This window comes from Eptatretus burgeri, chromosome 6 (genome assembly GCF_056783735.1).
Source record: "Eptatretus burgeri isolate ZD-2024b chromosome 6, Ebu_testis_v1, whole genome shotgun sequence".
Classification (NCBI taxonomy): Eukaryota; Metazoa; Chordata; class Myxini; order Myxiniformes; family Myxinidae; genus Eptatretus; species Eptatretus burgeri.
This window is the reverse complement of record NC_140966.1, coordinates 12853728-12874246: the sequence shown is the minus strand read 5'-3', so window position 1 is coordinate 12874246 and position 20519 is coordinate 12853728. Positions and strand designations below refer to the sequence as shown.

At 43.8% G+C, this 20519-nt stretch overlaps 1 protein-coding gene across 9 annotated transcripts in view; it reads right to left on the bottom strand.

Annotated features, from left to right (window-relative positions):
- The window catches only part of LOC147024307 (fatty acyl-CoA reductase 1-like), an 88018-nt gene that overhangs the window by 45389 nt on the left and 22110 nt on the right, over positions 1-20519 (bottom strand). For 8 of the 9 annotated variants that reach the window (XR_015058955.1, XR_015058956.1, XM_085884054.1 and 5 more), the window contains exons 3-4: positions 12353-12528; positions 396-575 (exon numbers count right to left, since the gene is read on the bottom strand). Coding sequence is in view for 7 of the 9 variants with exons in the window: in XM_085884054.1 (XP_085740180.1) it covers positions 396-575; positions 12353-12528 (356 nt within the window). In the remaining 2 variants the exon portion in view is untranslated. Of the gene's footprint in view, positions 1-395; positions 576-12352; positions 12529-13283; positions 13485-20519 lie in introns of those variants that run through there. The other variant, XM_085884058.1, reaches the window with a different exon arrangement.

The window sequence follows — 20519 nt, the reverse complement described above, 5'->3', positions numbered from 1 at the left end:
TCACATTACAAAATACCCTTTCTTCCCACCACTTTGGCAGGCAGAATCTAGTACTGTTTTTCATGAGAATAAAATTGTGCATGATTTTGCAACGTACATACAAGTGAGATCAAGATGCAATCCATAATCAAACATCACCAGGCTTGAAAGAAAAACAAACATTTGCTTTAGCCATCATCGACTCGCGTGAAGATCGACCGAATTATGTACTTGTGCGTTTCTTACTCACAAATGACAACAAAGGTAATATTCACACATGGGTGCCAGATTTCTTACAAATGGTACAAAGATAAAGTCAAAAATTATATGAGAGGCATTTAGTCAAATCATCGGCAGTGTACCAAGAACACCTATGTAGATGAAGGCACATTTTCCATGAAAAAAAAATAACTCACTGCACTGTGTCAAGAAGCTTCAGGGGCTCCACAGGTGGTGCGTAAACGGTCTCCTCAATGTAACGTCGGTTGCAATTCGAATACGCTGTGCTTGTATGTACAAACACTTCCAGGTTGGACATGCGGCGTGCAAGTCCAAGCAGGGTCCGTGTGGCAACGACATTTAGTTGCAAAGCGAATCTATAAAAAAAAAAATATAGTGGGGAGGGGGGGGGCAGGTATAAATGGAAAAGCAAAGAAACCTCAACTCAATCGACATAATACCAATAAATGACATTATACCACCCTTTCTCTTAAGCAAGTTGGCTTGTTTCTCAATTGCCATCTGGGCACAACATTCATGATAATAGGATCCCGAGACAAAATTCCATGTAAATTGTTGATTTATCCTTTGCATACTAATGTCATTGCAATTCGTTTAAAAAGTACGACATCCTTTAATGTTCTTCGCTTGCATTTGATACCTGCACACATTCCTCCATGAGCCGTTGACACTGAGATTAAAGTTATAAACATCTTCTACAAATCAAATTCTAATCATCTGAATGAGAGCATACACCAAATACATGTACTTTACTTTGTATACACTGTTCTACCTGGGTTTCAGAAAACATTAGAAGAGAAAATGCAATGTTTCTGAGCAATGTCTTCAGAATATCATTGCATTTACACTTTGTGGATTTATTCCTTTTTTTGGTTTTGTTTTAAAGCAACACCCATGTGCCAACACATACATGAACATGGAAAGTTGTGCTATGCTCACAATTAACATTTATGAGTATTTAGACACACACTAGGAAGGGTACAGTCGAGTGGAAAAGTGGTGAGGATACTGGACTGGCATCCTCGGGGTTGTGGTTTAAAAATCAATATTTATATATACACTCAGTGTACAAAACATTAGGAACACCTGCTCTTCCCATGAAATAGACTGATCAGGTGAATGCAGGTGAAAGCTGTGATCCCTCATTGATTGCACCTGCTAAATCCACTTCAATCAGTGTAGATGAAGGGGAGGAGACAGGTTAAAAAAGGATTTTTAAGCCTCGAGACGATTGAGACGTGGATTGTGTATGTGCATCATTCAGAGGGTGAATAGGCAAAACAAGATTTAAGTGCCTTTGAACGGGGTATGGTAGTGCGTGCCAGACACATCGGTTTGAGTGTGTCAGGAACTGCAATGCTGCTGGGTTTTTCATGCTCAACAGTTTTCTGTGTGTATAAAGAACAGTGCACCACCCAAAGGACATCCAGCCAATGGCAGACCAGTGGTGGGAAACAGCTCATTCATGAAAGAGGCCAAAGGAGGTTGACCCAAATTGTGCAGAGCAACAGACGGGCTATAGTTAGTCAACTGACAGTCCAGTACAACATTGGTGCTGAAAGACCCATAAAAGAATGGACAACTCGTCGTGTATTGCCACAAATGGGGTAGGGCAGCCGACGACCATAAAGATTTCCACTTCTTTCAGCAAAAAACAATAACCTGTGGTTGCATTGGGCTAAGGAACAAAAAACACTGGATACTGGAGGATTGGAAAAAAACATTGCCTGGTGTGATGAATCCTCGTTCCTGCTGTTTCATACTGATGGGAGGACTAGGGTATGGAGAAAACCACATGAGTACATGCATCCATCATGCCGTGTCAACATTGCAGGCTGGTGGTGGTGGTGATGTGGGGTGTGCTTTTATAGTACACATTGAGTCCCTTGATAAAAGTGGAGCAAAGTTTGAATGCCACAGGATATCTGAACATCATTGCCAATCAGGTGCATCCCTTCATGGCAGCAGTGTATCCATCTGCGAATGGATTTCTTCAACAGGGATAATGCCCCATTGCCACAAGGATAGGATTGTCTAGGAATGGGTCTACAGACATGACAGTGAATTCAGCTTACTGCAGTGATCTGCCCAATCACCAGATCTTAATCCAATTGAGCATCTGTGGGATGAGATGGAATGAGCTATTCAGAGTCAAGATCCACCACCAGCCAACTTGACAACTGTGGGAAGCATCGGAGTAAACATAGGCCAACATCCTGATGGAATGCTTATGACACCTTGTGAAGTCCATGCCCCGACGAATTGAGGCTGTTCCGAGGGCAAAAGGTTCTAACCCTAATAGCTAACCCAACTCAATATTAGGAAGGTGTTCCTAATGTTTTGTACAATGAGTGTGTGTGTATGTGTGTGTATATATATATATATGGGTTAGAGTTCAGGATAGTAGGGTAAGGCTATTAGATTTCAGGAAGGCAAACCTTGAGGGTATGAGAGAATTGGGTGATGTAGATTGGGAGACTAATAACAGGACAATCAGCATCAGAAAAATGGGAAACCTTTAAGGAACAAATATGTAGAGTGTAGGGTAAGTACATTCCAATGAGGTGGAAAACTAGAAGCAGAAAGAGGCCAGGGTGGTTGAATAGTGAGATAAGGAACATGATTAAGGAGAAGCAAAAGGTATTTATTACGTTTAAAATAACAGGACTGGAGTTAGATTTATATCACTATCGGAGTAAACAGAGGCAAGTGAAGAAAATAACTCGGCAAGCTAAAAGAGAGTATGAGAAGGACATGGCTAAGAATATTAAACATCATAGCAAGGCTTTCTTTAAGTATATCGGGGAAAAGAACAGGTTAGGACCAGTGTTGGCCCATTGAGGAATAGCACCATGAGAGTGGTTCGTGATGAAAGTGAGATGGCAGGCTTATTAAACAGGTATTTTTCTTCAACTTTTATACAAAAACAGTCAGAATTACCAATAGCTGAGAGTATCTATCAAGATGGTGAGGAAGGACTTTTTACAGAAGATCCAGGTTGGAGTGGAGGAAGTAAAGTAACAGCGAGGTAATCTAAGAGTAGATAAGGCTCCGGGTCCAGATAATATGCACCCGAGTATTGATGGAGGTGGCTGAGAACATAAGCGAGATGTTAACGAATATTTTCAATCGTTCCCTGGAGTCAGGACAAGTACCGGAGGATTGGAGAGTAGTAAATGTAACACCACTATTTAAGAAAGGATCGAGAGAAGAATTGGAAAACTATAAATCCGTTAGCTTGACTTCAGTTGTGGGGAAGGTGTTGGAGACATTAATTAAGGACCAGATGAAGAACCATTTAAACAAATACAAACTAATTAAAGGTAGTCAGCATGGGTTTACCAAAGGTAGTTCCTGTTTAACAAATCTTTTAGAGTTCTATGAAGCAGTGTCTGATTGGGTGGGTGAGGGAAAGGCAGTGGACATAGTATATCTAGACTTCAAGAAGACATTTGATAAGGTACCACATCGGAGGTTGTTAGCCAAAGTGAGGGCTTGTGGAGTGGCTGGTCAGGAAGCTAATTGGATTGAAAACTGGCTTAGTGGTAGGAAGCAAAGAGTGGCTGTGAGTGGGAAGATGTCTTGCTGGGGGGATGAAAGTAGCGGAGTACCTCAGGGATCAGTACTCGGACCATTACTATTCATTATTTACATTGACGATTTGGATAATGGGGTAAAGAGTAAGCTTTTCAAATTTGCAGATGACACAAAGCATGGAGATAAGATGGAGAGCAGAGGGGGGTAATGATCAGATTCAGGAAAGTATTGACACTTGCATAGATTGGGCAAAGATTGACAGAGGGAATTTTACCTGAGCAAGTGTAAGGTGTTGGGGATGGGAAATAACAAGGAAAATAGAGATTACAGGATGCAAGGAGTAATTTTGGAACATGTCACACAGGAGAAGGATCTGGGGGTGGTAATATATATATATATATATATATATATATATATATATATATATATATATATATATATATATATATATATATATATATATATATATATATATATATATATATATATATAGGAGGTAAACAGGCAGACAGTGCCAGGTAGCTATAGGTAAAGCAAATCGGGTTTTCCATTGTATTCGGAGGGGAATCAATTATAAATCAAAAGAGGTGGTGTTAACATTGTACAGGAATTTAATGAGGGACACATCTAGAATATTGTGTGCAGTTCTGGTCACAAATCAGGAAGGACATATATGCCATAGAAAGGGGTCAGCGCAGGGCTACTAAATGGATTCCGGGACTAGCTAGATTCAGCTATGAGGAGCGGATGAAGGAGACAGGGCTTTATACACAAGAAAGAAGGCGGTTACGAGGAGATATGATGGAGATGTATAAGATAATGAAAGGGAGAGATAAAATAATTGCAGATTAATTGTTCAACAGAGTAGACAGAGTAAAGGCAATTTTTTTTTTTTTGCATTCTTCCTTGGATCTTGTGTAGATAAATTAGTATGGTGTTCACACAGGCATGATGGGCTGAATGGCCTCCACCTGTGTTAAATTTCCTTATTTATATATTCGAGGTGTGTTCAAAAAGTATCCAACCTTAATTTTTCGTGCGTAAACAAATGACGCTCAGGAGGCGTGGTTTGGTGCACGTATGTAGGCGATCCTAATCCGTATGAATGAATATTTTCCTGCCTGCAGAAGCTGTCAGTCGCCGACAGACCGCCGATGAGTGAGGAAGTGTAAGTGAGCGCCGTCGGATTTTCGTTTTTGACAAAATAACGGATCACTGTGGTCTCATCGCCAGTGATCACTGTGTTGAAGAAGTTGGGATCGCTGTTCACAGTCTCCAGCATGTCCTGTGCGATCTCCAAACGGAGTTGCTTCTGCTCGATCGTTAGCAGCTTTGGCACGAACTTCGCTGAGATTCTCCTTAAGCCCAAATTCTCAGTCCCAATGGAATAAACAGATCCAATGCTGACGCCCGCCTCGTCTGCAAGTTCTCTGATCGTGATTCGACGATCCTGCATCAGCAGGGTCCTCACTTGGTCAATGACGATCTCATTTCGGGATGTTGAGGGCCTACCAGAACGTGCTTCACTTTCCACTGATGCGTGACCATCTTTGAAGCGGTTGTACCACTCTTTTATCTGTGTGGTGCCCATTGCTTCGTTCCCAAAGGCCTGTTGAATCTTGCGGATCATTTCCACTTGGGAATCGCCAAGCTTTACACAAAATTTGATGCAGCAGCTTTGTTCAAGTTTTTCCGTCATATTGTCCAAAACGAAAATCCGACGTCGCTCACTTACACTTACTCACTCATCAGCGGTCTGCCGGCGACTGACAGCTTCTGCAGGTAGGAAAATATTCACGCATACGGATTAGGATCGCCTACATACGTGCACCAAACCGTGCCTCCCTAGCTTCATTTGTTTACGCACGAAAAATTAAGGTTGGATACTTTTTGAACACACCTCGTATGCACAAATAAAATCAGACACCTGACTGTTATGGTGAGTATCACCGTGAATCATGTCTCACATGGTAAAACCGCATAATCCGCAAACAACCATTTGTCTGCCACCCAGACAATTGTTCCCACTATTGCAAACCATTCAACCAGAAGGTACATGATGCAATTGGCAGGTAATTCATCAAAACCTGTGGAGTGTGACAAGCACACTCCCCCCCCCAACCCCCCCAACCCCCAATTTACCCGCTAATCATATCATGTACATTCTGGTTGAATGGTTTGCATTAGTGGGAACAATTGTCTGCATGGCAGACGTGCGGTTGTTCTTTGCGGATTATGAGGTTTTGCCGTGTGAGACATCATCCGTGGCGATGCTCATCATAACAGTCAGGAGATGTGTCTGATGTTTAAACAAACGAATATGGTCATCATTGGTTAGATATTTATCGGTATGCCATCGTGATGAGGGCAAAGCCCGAAATCTGGATCGGCGGTACAGTTTGTTGTTCAACTGATGTTGACGATGAAATCTTTGTCTGTTTGACAGAGTGGGCAGGCCGAAACCTCTGGATTGGAGGTGACGCTTTGGTGAAGGACAATGCCCAATGGAGATCGGGGGAGTGCTCGTCACACTCCACATGTCTGTATGTATGTATGTATGTATGTATGTATGTATGTATGTATGTATGTATGTATGTATGTATGTATGTATGTATGTATGTATGTATGTATGTATGTATATATATATATATATATATATATATATATATATATATATATATATATATCCATATATTTTGTTATGGTTGTGGAGGTGGATGGAAGAATTCAATAGGGAATAGCATTGCGTAGAGTTGCTTGGTCCGTGGACGAGTAGAAAGTATCTCAATGCGAGTAAGTAGGGAACCTGAGCTTAAGTGTTACATGTCACCACACGAGGGGTGCTGCGGTGTTAATTAGCCTTGGGAGTAAGAATAAGTTCCCCAGTATGTGATTGTCTTCTGTGATTTTTCCCTATGCTTTTATATTTCAAGATCGGCAATAAAGGTGGGGAACGCGTCCCTACAACCACAACAAACGGGCAGAAAGCCCCGCCTTCAAAGGTTGACAAGTTATGTCATGCCCTTAAGGTACGATTGGTGGGCGTGACGTCAGAAGATAGCCGAGCAGAAGGCCCGCCTTCCCGGATTTCATGGGAGCGGGCTACGCCCTGGAGGGGGAGGATAAAATAAGTCAGAGAGAAGTGGAGTGATGAAAGGCAGGTTGCGCATTATGAAAGGGGGCTTGCGCATCTTGAGAGGCAAAAGAAAGGGAGTGCACAGGAGAGGTTGCACATTTTTAGGAGGAAGAAGGAGTTGGCTTAGCATCCTGGGAGAGCCGTGATCAGAGTGGAGGCACCAGGTGCATTGTTTGGAGAGGCGAGAGCAGAGATTGAGCGCACACCGAAGAAGACGACACGGCCATTGAATCCGCGTTGAGGTGGTTCAGCTCGTGTGGCAAAGTAAAACGCCGGCCTTTTGCTTCTGACCGGGTTGATGAGGACGAGCAGTGCACCCGAAACCGTTACACTGGTGCTTTCAGCCTTTATGTGGAGTGCCGCTCACGGATTGCCTGGCGTGCGTTCGCCCCACTATGAGCGAAGCGTCTCAATTCCAGTTCCACAAGGGTCAGCTCTGGGCCAAACTAAGTAAAGCAATCGTTTGGAGGGAAGGTTTTTTTATTTATTTTGTTTCTCCGTTGTCCGTATTTGAGTCTGTGTGCGAGGCCTCGACTTTAGGATTTATTTACTGTATCATTTCCTTTTGAATTGTCGTCCTTTGTAAATATTGGTTTATGTTCATTAAATGTGTTCATTTAAAAAAAAAAAAAAAAAAAAAATATATATATATATATTCGTCCATTTGTAGTGGGGTTCGACGATAAACCCCCTGTTCCTCCACCATTGCCCTCCGCCATGCCCTTTGAGCACGTGTTAAAATCTCCAAGGATCAACATGTCCACCTCCTCTTAATGAGGAAAGACCGCTCGACTGTCCCGGGAGCTGGCGGTGTTAACCGCCTGTCACCACAAATCTACTCGGGGGTAAACCTGGGCCGACCACCCCATGACTCGTGTATATTATATCTGAGTTTCTGCTGTCAATAATAATCAGGAGCAACAGTCAATGACGTCATAAAATGGCGAAATTTTATGCGATTAAACTGGTCAAGTAATTGAGTGAACGGAAGCCCTCTCGATGCCAATTCCAGCAATACATGTTTACAAGTCACGTGTTTGGCTGAGGGCATGGCTATGCTGCTGATGCGACACCCGCTGTAGGTCAAGGCAGGATTTTTTTCGGCGTTTTAGGCCTGATGTCAACCCATTAATGAGTGCAGATTTTGATGCGGTGAATATACTATTGTTAGGCATTAGATATGAAGGTTGTGGCCAAGTTACATCAAAATCGGCTGTTTGGTTTAAGCGATAATGACTGAAGTGTTTACTGACTGACTGACTTACCTATGGACAATGCTCGATCACATAAGCTCACCAGACTAAAGTCAAGGTGAGCTAAAAACGGTACCGTTGAAAAGGGGAAAAAAAAAAGGCATTTACTCGGAATGAAAGTGAATAATCCATTTACTTGGAAGAAAACGTTGTTCCTTTAATCACATTACTTGCCTACTTTAAAAGCTTGTTTCCTCACTAGAGGAAGAAGAAACGGGACCTCAATGTTTCACGTCGTGGCTCTAAAGATAACATTAATTATTCCACCACAACAGGAACCCTTTACAAGTACACGGGAGGAGCACAGCAGACAACAACAATTACATGTTATAAAAGATAGCTTTGCAACATTAGAATAAAAGGGACGTGCGTAGTGTAAGGGACGAGGAGGGGAGCATGAGCTTGTCAGAAGAGTTTATTGTGGAGCATGGCGAGCACTGGTGTCTCACGTGGGTACGGACAAGGATGACAGAGTGTTGGAGGCGAAGACTATGTGAATAAGGTGCAAATAAGGTGTGAATTATGGTGTGAATGGGAAATTAACTCTCAACTGAAAGATTTCAGGTTTCCCCGAGAATTAGACAGCGGGGATCCAGCCGTTTCGGAATGTGGATGTTGTTTCGGTGTTGATGCGAAAGAAGTCCAGGGACTTTAATTTTGGTACGAAGTTCATTGACGGGCTAGGAGTGTGGCTCACAGCGAGTAGGTTTGGAGCGGAGGGACACTCTGGCGCTGGGGAACACTGGGTCCAGGAAAACTAGAAGCCCAAATGGGAAGGGGGTATTGAGAGTGATCTGAGTACCCTGGGGGAGGGACTGGCACACCACATGTCAGTGATAGCCCTTGTGGAGAGAGGCCAGAGAGGGCCTCCCACAGAATTTGGCATGAAGCACTGCAGTTCAGGGATGGCAGGGGGTGACTCCAGCAGCACATGATGTGGCAATGGAGTAAAGCAGGTAGGATCTGCAATGAGAGCCACACCGCCCAGCCACAATAATGTGCGGAGGCACAGTGCGAATATTCAAGGGCCAGTCTCGATCTGACCGAACACCAACACGTGAAGCGGCAGGTAAAATTTGTTACATAGGACCACACCAGTGAAAGCTTTAAAAGCGGGCCCCAGGAAGCAAGAAATTATTTTAGAAGGGTTTTGAGGTGCAGGAGTTAAACATCAGAATATCACGATTAGCAGGGCAGCGAGAGATAGAGTTAGGTTAGGGCTGAAGCCAGCTACCATACCTGCTGCTACCACATGATTCTGCAACTGATGATACCATCTGCTGGCTGGCATCATCTGACGGCCACTTAACTGCCAGTAGCTTTGCAGTTAGCTATGGCCTTGCCACCTACCAGTTTCACCTTGCAACTTGCCAAGCCTTTTACAGTTTTGCCAGCTATGCCACCTGTTGTTCCATAGCCATTCACCTGCTGAGTTGTCATTTATTGTGAGCCACAAGGGCCATTTACTTGTGTTGGGCCACATAGGCAGAATACCATATAAAGGTCATATGGATCCAGAAGATCTGCTGAAAGGCAATGTGGGTTATTTGGAAATTTATTTTTGTGGGCCCTCCAGACCATTAAAAAAAAAAACTCCAGTTGTGGAGAGGCTGTTGGACCGGAGGAGAGTACGAGGTGCTGACAGGCGATGTCACCAAGGACACTTGCAGTGCTGGGACCCAGGGCAATAAAATACATCGTTGGAGGTGTCTTATACTGGGTAGGGGGGTCCATAGACTTCATAGACTCTTCGGAGCAAGAAGAAGAAGAGGCCCTTTTGGTACGTCCATCCCTTTCCCAACCACATTTTTCAAATTGCATCCAGAGTACACCTTGGTGTATTAGCAGATGAATGAGTAGCCTTGGAGGAGCGACGCATTAGACTTGGGCTTGAACACTGCTTGTTTTTGGATTTTGTTGTCGATGAGGGATTTTCAGACAAAGTTGGGGAGGAGTCCAGAATGATAAATGGGGTCTTAACCAGCATTGTTCCCACTCCTAAGTGCAGCCTCAGCAGAGGCTGAAGGAGGATGGTGGGGGGTCGTGTTGTGGAAATGGCTCACAGTGGTGAATAATATGACTGTGGCATATGATGTGGGATGCCTCATCGGTGTGATGCTTGGTTGATTCAGACATCAAATTCGCACGGTATCATGGCCTTTAGACACGTACTGTGTCCGGTGAGGAAGACCCCAAAGCGATCAACCATCGCAGTTGTGTTATGACTTGTCGGACTCATACAGGGCAAGCGGAGGACCGACGAGTGTGTGTGTGTGTGTGTGTGTGTGTGTGTGTGTGTGTGTGTGTGTGTGTGTGTGTGTGTGTGTGTGTGTGTGTGTGTGTGTGTGTGTGTGTGTGTGTGTGTGTGTACGCGTGCACACACCTTTGTTCATATTGTCAACCCATCAGTAAATATATTTGCAGTAAATTCCACTCACTGAATCACTTGGTTTTAATTTTGCTGTAAAAGTTTGTTTTCATGGCAAATTAAAGATAAACTCAAAAATTGCAGATCAATCCCCATGACCTTTACTCAACTATCAGTTGATGAGTCTGAACAATTTTACTTGGCTGGTGTTTCTTACACAGTTTAATGACCACCAAAAACAAAGCTGTGAGTGCATAAAGGGAAATTTCACATCGACAATGTGCGAGGCCAAACACAAAATTAGGCACTTCCTCTTTTATTTTGTGAAAACTTGTGCAGATTTCACTGACTGGATCTTTTGGAATCTAAATGCCAGTGTGTGTGTGTGTGTGTGTGTGTGTGTGTGTGTGTGTGTGTGTGTGTGTGTGTGTGTGTGTGTGTGTGTGTGTGTGTGTGTGTGTGTGTGTGTGTGTGTGTGTGTGTGTGTGTGCGTGCGCGCGCCGACTGACGACTAATGTATAAAAACAATATTGGGGCATTGTATAGACAGGTATTATTATTTTTTTCTTGTTTTTTTTCCTCTTGCAGCCCGAGTCCAAAATTTCTGAGTGCATCTTAAAGAAATGGTGATATGGTGATTGATCCCAGGTGTGATGGGATGCCGAGTGTTGGCTTAATTGTTGGGGTGGTGGGTTTGGGATCCTAAGGTCCTGAGTTTAAATCCCACTTGGCTGTTAAATTAACACCAAGTGGGGTTGACTCAGCCTGTCATCCTTCTGAGGTTGGAAAAATGGGTTCCAGCATGCTGGTATCCCGTGTCGGAGTGGCGACCTGTTCAGGATTGTGCTCAATAGCCCAGGAGACTGCTTAAGCAGCACCAATGCTCTGCACAGAGTATGGTCCCAATGGATGGATGATGGGATCATACTGATAATTGCATATTGAGATAATCAATATAACATTAATCAAAAAAAAATTAAAAAGGGAAAAAAGAAGGCTCATCTTCACTCTTTCATTCCTCTTTTTTCCCGCCTTTGGAATAAACTTCCTCACTCTATTCTTTCCCATTCTTCCCTCCAGGCTTTCAAAACAGCTGTTCACCACCACCTCTTATCTTCCCCCATCCAAATCCTCGATCTTTTCTACCCCCGATAATCCACCCAAGCCCACTTCCTTCAATTCTCCTGCTTTCCTTCCTGAAAGTCCCTTTAATGTCCATCTTCCCCTCGCCATGTTCCCCGTCCCATCCCCATCCCTCTCCCTTCCACAGTTCACCTGTGTCTGTTCCCCAATGTTTTGTCCCTTCCACTCCCGCCCCTCTTGTCTCATGCCTCCTTGCTGTGAGTTGTGTGTTAGCTCTCATACGAGCCTCGACCAAGGTATACAAAAAAAAAAAAAAAAAAAAGAAAAAGCATAGTTTACCCAGAGGAAGACTGACAATAACTTGAGCAATCCAATAAAAGTTGGCCATACAAATTTAATAAGCTTGGTGTTGGCTTTACGGTAAAGGCGGCTGGCTTAAGATATTAGGGTCTTCAGTTCAAGTCCATCGTGCCTTTGCGATAACACCAGGTGGGTTGATTCAACCCGTAATCCTTCTGAGTTGGCAAAATGACGACCAGCTTACTGGGGTAATACACATTCAAGTATCCTGCATCGGAGTGACGATCCATCCAGGACTGTACTCCTAAGCCAAAATGAAACTGCCTCGGCAGCTCCATGCACCTCACGGCGTGAAAGGAATGGTTATTGTTATTTATACAAATTTAATACCATTTTGTAGTTGAACAGCATACAATTTTCAATGTTTGTTCTGCAAAAATCCATCTGAGTACCCACTTCAGTGGCTCGTCGAAGCGAATGGTGGCTGCACAGTGGATGATGATATTAACAGAGGACAGCAGATGCTCCATGTCACTGGCACTCAGCCCGAGGTCAGGCTGCATCAGGTCACTGGCCACAGGCACTATCTTATCACCAAACTCGGCCTGTTCTTCCCGCAGACGATCAAATAACTACAAAAGTGAAAGGTGGGAGAAAGTACAATTGTCCACCAACATACATTTTTGTGTCCAAGTTCATGGAGCATTAAATTCTTACTTTACACTCCCACTCACCTGCAAGTTTCAGGATTATTCGATGCAAGAAATTTTAATTCCACAATATAATCCTTCAAACGAATCACAATAGATGATTCTTCTTCGAAATGATCCAACTATTCCCACCTTCATGCCAAGTCAGCAGGGAGGAACGGTTCTGCTGCAAATCCTTCTGGAACCGGCTGACCAGTTCTGACAATCGCTTGTCAAGAATTTGGAACTTGTTCCGGGTGCTGGCGATAACTCGCCTATACTCTTCACAAAAGACACCATATAACCACCACATTTAACAACCACCTCATCTCCAGTAATGGGCAGGAGGATGAATCCGGCTCAACGCCATTCCACCGGGCGGTGTACGCATTGATGCACTCTGCATACGAAACACCAATGTCACCGTTTATAACTGGGGCGGGATTCAAAACCAGGCAAAACAGCTCAAAGGTGAGCGTACGTCCCTCCAAACTATCCTGCCGGCCCAAATCACAAGGGACGAAATTAGATTCAAACAACAATGAAACCAGATCAGATAGGTGTACGTTTTCATACATTACACATTTGCACCCAACTGAAAAACACTGGCTTCAACGGATTGTGCAGTCAAGCAAAACAAGATGACAAATCGAGACGGATGCATTCCAAACTATAACGGCACCAAGTAGAGCGCATACCAGCACCAAGCTGAACAGTTGCCGTTTTGTATCCCACCGATAGGCCGGATCTGAATCCGGAACTGAACCAGAATCGAATCCGCTTGTTCCCGTCACTTGACCAATTAATTCACCGAGTTTGTCATAACTCGTCAACAACTTTTTGAGATATCTTTTAAACAAACCGACAGACAGGGGTGAAAACATAATCACTGCCAACCATCGGTGGGGGAGGAAACTATGTGCAGATCATTCGTTCGGGAAAATTTATATCCTTTACCGTGTGTTTCCACATCATGTAAAGCCACATCCACAATACCATCGCGGACATGCAAAAACAATCAGGTGATAATTTATAATCGGACTCATGGATCATACGAGTTTCCTTACAAGGAACTTTGACGCATGTGGAGCCATGAGGCCCAACAAAGCCTGTGCTTGTATTGCCAAACTATGGTTGCTTGGCCATGCTCCATCATTTTAAATGCGAAGCGTCAAGTAAGGAAGCAGCACATACCATTGCTAGTCTTTGGTACGACTCGACCAGGGTTCAAACCGCTGACCTCGCAGACTCAGGGTGGACGCTCTAATCAAATTACACACTGGTCAAAGACCTTTTTGTGATCACAGATCAAAAATAAACAAGTCAGTTTCCCGTTACATGCTAGGAAATCGGTTTCCCGTTACATGGATAGGATATCTCAAAAAAATTATGGACAGCTTTGGACAAAACTTGGTGGAGAGGTTGGGTGTGTGACAAGGACAAATTGGTTCGATTTTGGTGAAGATACATATCTGGATCCCCAGGAATTTTTCGTGGATCCGGTACCAGATAATGTTTTTAATGTTTTTAATTACACAAGCGATTCTTCACCACTGACAGATAGGACCAAAAACAATATATAGCATAATATTTCAAAACGTGGAGGGTGGAGGTTCATGTTGGAGGGTTTATGCTGGAGATAGGACCGGGCAATGCATGCTGGGTACAGCACAGGAGTTGAGCCTGTCTTGAATAATCAACTTGTATCGGTGTCAGAAACAGGTGTCAACAGAGAATTAGCATCCTCTGCAAGCATTTTGGTGCTCAAGCTAAATCCTTCTTGGCAATCATTTCTAATGGTCTGTGATCTATGTGCACTTTCACCTTCAAGCAGTAGGTATACTGGTCAAACTTTGAGCCCGAACTGAATGGCCAAAAGTTCTTTCTCAATTTGCACATATCTAGTTTCTGCATCAGACATAGCCCGACGAGCAAACGTGACTGGTTGACCATGTTGGAGTAGCAAAGTACCAAGTCCGATGTCAGAAACATCTGTTTGAAGGGTGAGCTCAGTCTGTGGGCAAGAGTAACGTAATACGTATGGGCGGTGTGGTGACGAGTCGCTTGATCGAAGACAGTGCATTTTTGTGGCCTTCTGTCCAGTGCCAGACAATATCTCTCTGAGTCAGTTGTCTGAGAAGATGGCGGAGGTCGATTAGCTTTGGCAGAAACTTGCTGAAGTACATAACAAATCCAATGAAGCGAGATAACGCTGGGACGTCTGTCGGCGTAGGCATCTCCACAACAGCTTGTACTTTCTGACGGTGAGGCTCCATTCCCTGCTTTGTAAGTAAATGCCCGAGACTGGAGACTTGTGACTGATGCAGTTTTCACTTTCTCGGGGTTTAAATACAATCCTTTCAGTTTCCACTGCTTGAAAAACAGGATCAGATTCTGATCGTGGTCGGCTAATGCTTCCTCATCCGTTCTTCCTTCCCTGAACAACAAAATGTCATCAAGAAGCTTCTTACAGCTGGGTAGGACCTCCAAGGCCTGCTCAACATGCCTCTGGAATACTTCAGGTGCAGATTTAATTCCAAATGGCATCCTCAACCAACGGTAACGACCAGATGGTCCATTGAATGTTGTCAGATAGGAACTAGGCTCGTCTAACTGTACGTGCCAGAACCCATTTTTGGCGACGCATGTGCTGAAGATACGTGCATTCCACAAATCCGGCAGGATATCAATGACAACCATTGGGTAATGACTCCGCAAGATAGTAGTGTTGAGGCGTTTCAGATCAATGCATATCCTCAACTTCCCTGTAGATGGCTTTATCATAGTTACCATACTGTTCATCCACGGAGTTGGCATTGTCACCGGTGTGATGATGCCCAGCCCTTCCGAAATTGCTGAGTTCCTCCTCGAGCTTGGAACGTAGTGCTACTGGAACTCTGCATGGTGGATGCACAACTGGTTTGTTGCTGGGGTCAGTCTCAATACGATACTTCCCTTCCAACAGTCCAGTACCAGTGAAGACATCACCATAGCGTTCCATTACATTATCAAGTGTCAGAAATTTGCTGGGACGATAGGTTGCCAGTGAGTGAGCTAGGTGGCAGATATTTTCAAGTTGGATCTCAATTAGCTGGAGTTGCTGGACTGTGTGATGCTCCAGTGTCGGTGTAGTCCTGCTCCAGGATAACAAACTGATTGTGATAGCGCTTACCATTCCTAGGAATTATGAGTTGTATCCGACGGCCGCCTTTTGGTTTAGCTCGAGTCTTGTTGAAGAATACCAGCGTCTGATCCATTGGCTTGATTTGATAAATCCAGACCAATGAGGTATTTCATTGGCAGAACATTACATGTTGCTCCACTGTCCACTTGAAACCTCACAATCTTCCCATGCATGTACATGTTCATGAAGATCTGCTTCAGATATGCAGTCTGCACTTTGTTGACAAGCTCCACAGGAACCAAGGTTTTTGGAAGCAATGCGACAGTTAGGACATCATCCTCAGGTTGCCTCTGCTGCACATCCAGTCTGCCATCTGATTCCACAGAGTTGACAAACCCATTCCAGATCTGCATGCAAACCAAGCCGAAATTATCAACGAGCACTTCCGGCACCGCGGTCCATATGCTGAACAATTGTGTGCTCCCTGTGGTGCTTCTGTACACAATACCTTCATGACTCCTGGCATTACACTGTGGTTGTTTGCTCTGAGCTTGTTGTGGTTGCTGCTGTGTTTGACGTGCTTTCTGTGTGTCTATGCTATGTGCTGCATGACATGAATGGATGACTCCATAGGAGATGCAATCTCTTGTACCCACTGTTTTGAGAGTTCAGTGGCTCTGCATAGCTGGAGGCATTTTGAAAGGTCCAGGTCAGCTTCCCCGAGAGCAGCTGTTCTCGCTGTGTCCCATCTGCAATGCCACAAACTATTTGATCCCCCGATTAAGGAATCATGGATGGTCCCAAAGTTCCATGTGGCAACTTGGACACGCAACACAGTCATATATGCGTCTATATTTTCTCCTCGATGCTGATCTCTTGTGAAGAAGTTATAATGCTGCACAGTCTGATTGGGACAAGGATTACAATGCTTGTCGAATGCCTCCATTACTTGTTTGGCACTGGGTCTGTCTATAATCCAGGGACATGGTATTGTGAATTTCCCGACCTTCAGTCCCAATAAGGTATATAATCATCTTCACTTTCTTTGCCTCTGCAAATCCTGCCATAGTGAGATCAAAGTAAAACTCCACACTCTCCCTCCACTTCTTCCAAGCACCAGGAAAGCCAGCCACGTGCAAGTCAAGAGAACAGGGAGGCTGTATGCTGGAGGTATGCTGCTGCTGGTGTGCCCCGGATGACCGATGTACCCGTAGCTGTGGTCGTCATCGCTCGTGTCGAAGTGTCTGCACTGCTGGAGGCCACAGGTGGCGAATTAGATGCGGTAGACAAGATGCTGCTGGGATTAAAAAAAAAATGGCGACCAGCCGGCACAGCAGACAGGCGAGAGGCGCAACAATTTTAAAGCAAGCAATCAGAATCACTCGGCATTAAACAGCAACAAGGTTCTCAACTTCTGACACCATGTTTCACACGTCTGTCCATGCAGAAATAATAGGTGACACCTTCGGAAAGCAATCGCATGTATTCAAACCTCAGCTTACCAACATATTGGCCCAACTCCCATGCCGAACCGAGCATGCATTGTCCGGTCCCACCTCCAACATAAACCCTCGGCTCCGTCTACTGGTTGTAGCAACACTACATGTACCAAATGACAAAACTTGGTGGATGAGTTGGGTACATGACAAAAACAAGCTGATTAGATTTTGGTTTAAGGTCTAGATGCAGATCTGGCCAATCAGTGGGGTACAAAACGTAAACCGCTCAGCCTGGCGGAGGTTCAGTGCCTTCAGAAAGTATTCACAGCCCTCGACTTTTTTTTACATTTTGTTGTTACAACCTGAATTTACAATGGATTTTATTAAAAAAATTTGTCACTGATCTACACAAAATACCACATAATGACAAAGTGAAAACATGTTTTCAGAAATTTTTACAAATTCATCAAAAATGAAAGGCTTCAATGTCTTACATCAATAAGTATTCAACCCCTTTGCTATGACGTTCCAAATTGAACTCGGGTGCATCGAATTTCCGTTGATCATCCTTGAGATGTCTGTACAACTTGGAGTCCACCTGTGACCAATTCAATTGATTGGACATGATTTAGAAACACACCTTTCTATATGAGGTTCCAGTTGACAGTGCATGTCAGAGCAGAAACTCGACCATGAAATCCAAGGAATTGTCCGTAGAACTCTGAAATAGAATTGCGAGGAGGCATAGATCTGGGGAAGGGTACAACAGAACGTATAGTGTTGAAAGTGCCCGAAAACACAGTGAGCTCCATCATTAGGAAATGTAAGGAATATGAACTACCCAGAATCTTCTGAGAGATGGCCATCCGACCAAACTGAGCAACCGGGCAAGAAGGATCTTTGTCAGGGAGGTCACCAAGAACCCAATGACCACTGATAACTACAGAGTTCCTTGGCTGAGATGGGAAAACCTGCCGGAAAGACAAGTCTCTGACAGCACTTCACACATCTAGGCTTTATGGGAGAGTGGCCAGATGGAAGCCACTCCTGAGAAAAAGGCACATGACAGCTCACCTGGAGTTTACAAAAAGGCACGGGAAAGACTCTGAGCACGAGGCAAAATTTTCTGTGGTCTGATGAGACGAAAATTGAACTCTTTGGGTTGAATGCAAAGCGCTATGTCTGGCAGAAACTGAGCACGGCTCATCACCCATCAAACACCATCCCTACCGTGAAGCATGGTGGTAGCAGCATCATGCCACGGGGATGATTTTCAGTGGGAGGGACTGGGAGACTTGTAAGGATAGAGGGAACAATGAATGGAGCCAAATGCAGGCAAATTATTGAGGAGAACCTGCTTCAGAGTGCAAAAGACCACAGACTGTGGTGAAGATTTATGTTCCAACAGGACAATGACCCCAAGCATACAGGCAAAGCAACACTGGAATGGCTTCAGAACAAGAAAGTGAAAGTCCTTGAGTGGCCCAGCCAAGGCACAGACATGAATCGCATTGAGAATCTGTGGAAAGACTTGAAGATTGCTGTTCACCGACACTCCCCATCCAACTTGACAGAGCTTGAGCAAATCTGCAAGGAAGAATGGGAGAAAACCCCCAAATCCAGATGTGCAAAGCTGATACAGACATAACCAAGAAGACTCGAAGCTGTAATCGCTGCCAAAGGCACTTCTACAAAGTACTGACTCATGGGGTTGAATACTTGTCAATGCAAAATATTTCAGATTATCATTTTAAATTAATTTGTAAAGATTTCTAAAAACATGTTTTCACTTTGTCATGACGGGGTATTTTGTGTCGATCAGTGACAAAAAAAAATTTGAAATGTAAATCCATTTTAAATTCAAGCTGTAACAAAATGTGACAAATGTCGAGGGGTGCGAATACTTTCTGAAGGCACTGTACTTGCTCTACCGAGTGCTGTTCTAGTTCATGATGTAATGAACAGACTGTTTGGCTGTTTAATGCTTGTACAGTGTTGCATCATCGACTGGCTTTTGAAGGGGCACAGGTGATTTGTCAAAGACTATTTTTGTTTATTGACAGAATTTAAGTTTCATGGTCTGACAGATTGTCTTTCAAAGAAGTCCCACCATATTGCTGCTTTAGCATTTTAAAACTTTTCAGTGAGCTCGTTTATGATTGGCTGAAAAAGAATGACATGCCAAGATCTTTATAACCCATTTATAGAATAATGAACTGAACAGGATGCCATACAAGCAAATCAAGGAGCAGATTGTTGAAACTTTTGTGGTCTTGAGCAAAACATTCAAAAGTTAGAAATTCCATCTAAAAAAAAAAAGAAAAAGTGTGAAAACTTGCAGAAGTACCTTTTCCATTCTTCATTCGGACAGGCATCCCAAACGAAATGGCACGATTGGGCAAGTTACAAAATATATACACATAAAATAATTTCAAAACGAGTGAGCAGCAAACCCTCAAAGCATGCACACACAATCAGCAGCCCTTGACAAAAAAGGGATATACCACTTCTTTAAAAAAAATAAAAAAAAAACATGTTGAAAAGGAATTTTAAACTTTTTTTCAATGTCGATTCTCATGAGGAGGGGCTTTAAGATGTTGTTGATTATTTCTCGACGATCAGTTATAGTAATGATTTGACATTTTTCCAGATTTAAACCTCTGAGATTGCATTTAGATTCGACTTAAACCAGCCAGCCAAACCAGATTCGATTTAAACGTCATTTTCTGCTACTGTCAAAATGACATCCCTGATAGGCAGTGGTGTCACATCCACCGTGACCCAGCGTTCCGTGATCATATTTCATCCCGAAGTGTCTTGCGTCCCATTTAATACCTTTCCAGGATGCCATTTGTCCCAGATTTCTCAGTATTTTGGCTTGCTTATTTCAGTTCTACCCTGGTGTTGGCTTAGTGGCTAGGACGGCTGACTTAGGATCCTAGAGTCCTGAATTTGAACCCCATTGGCTGCTGAATTAACACCAGGTGGGGTTGACTCAGCCTGTCATCCTTCCATGGTTGGTGAAATGGAGTACCAGTGTACTGGGAGAGGGGCACAGCATCAGCAGCACAGCCATGCTTCCAAGAAATGATAGCTACCCAGCAGCCAAGCTGCAGCAGCAGCCAACAACCACTCCTACAGCAATGCACAACTAAACAAGTTCCATTTGGTCCATGAACAGAGGTTCGCACTCAAATCTCATTGATCTCTCCCTGAAGGTTGCAGCCTCAACCAAAGTTTGTTTTTCATCTGTCTCACAGAAACTCAAATAAACTACGACTGTTGAACAGAAAACTGAAAAATAAAAAAAACTAGAAAAGCACTCGGTAGAGCGCATACCTCTGCCAGGCTGAACAGTTTACATTTTGGAT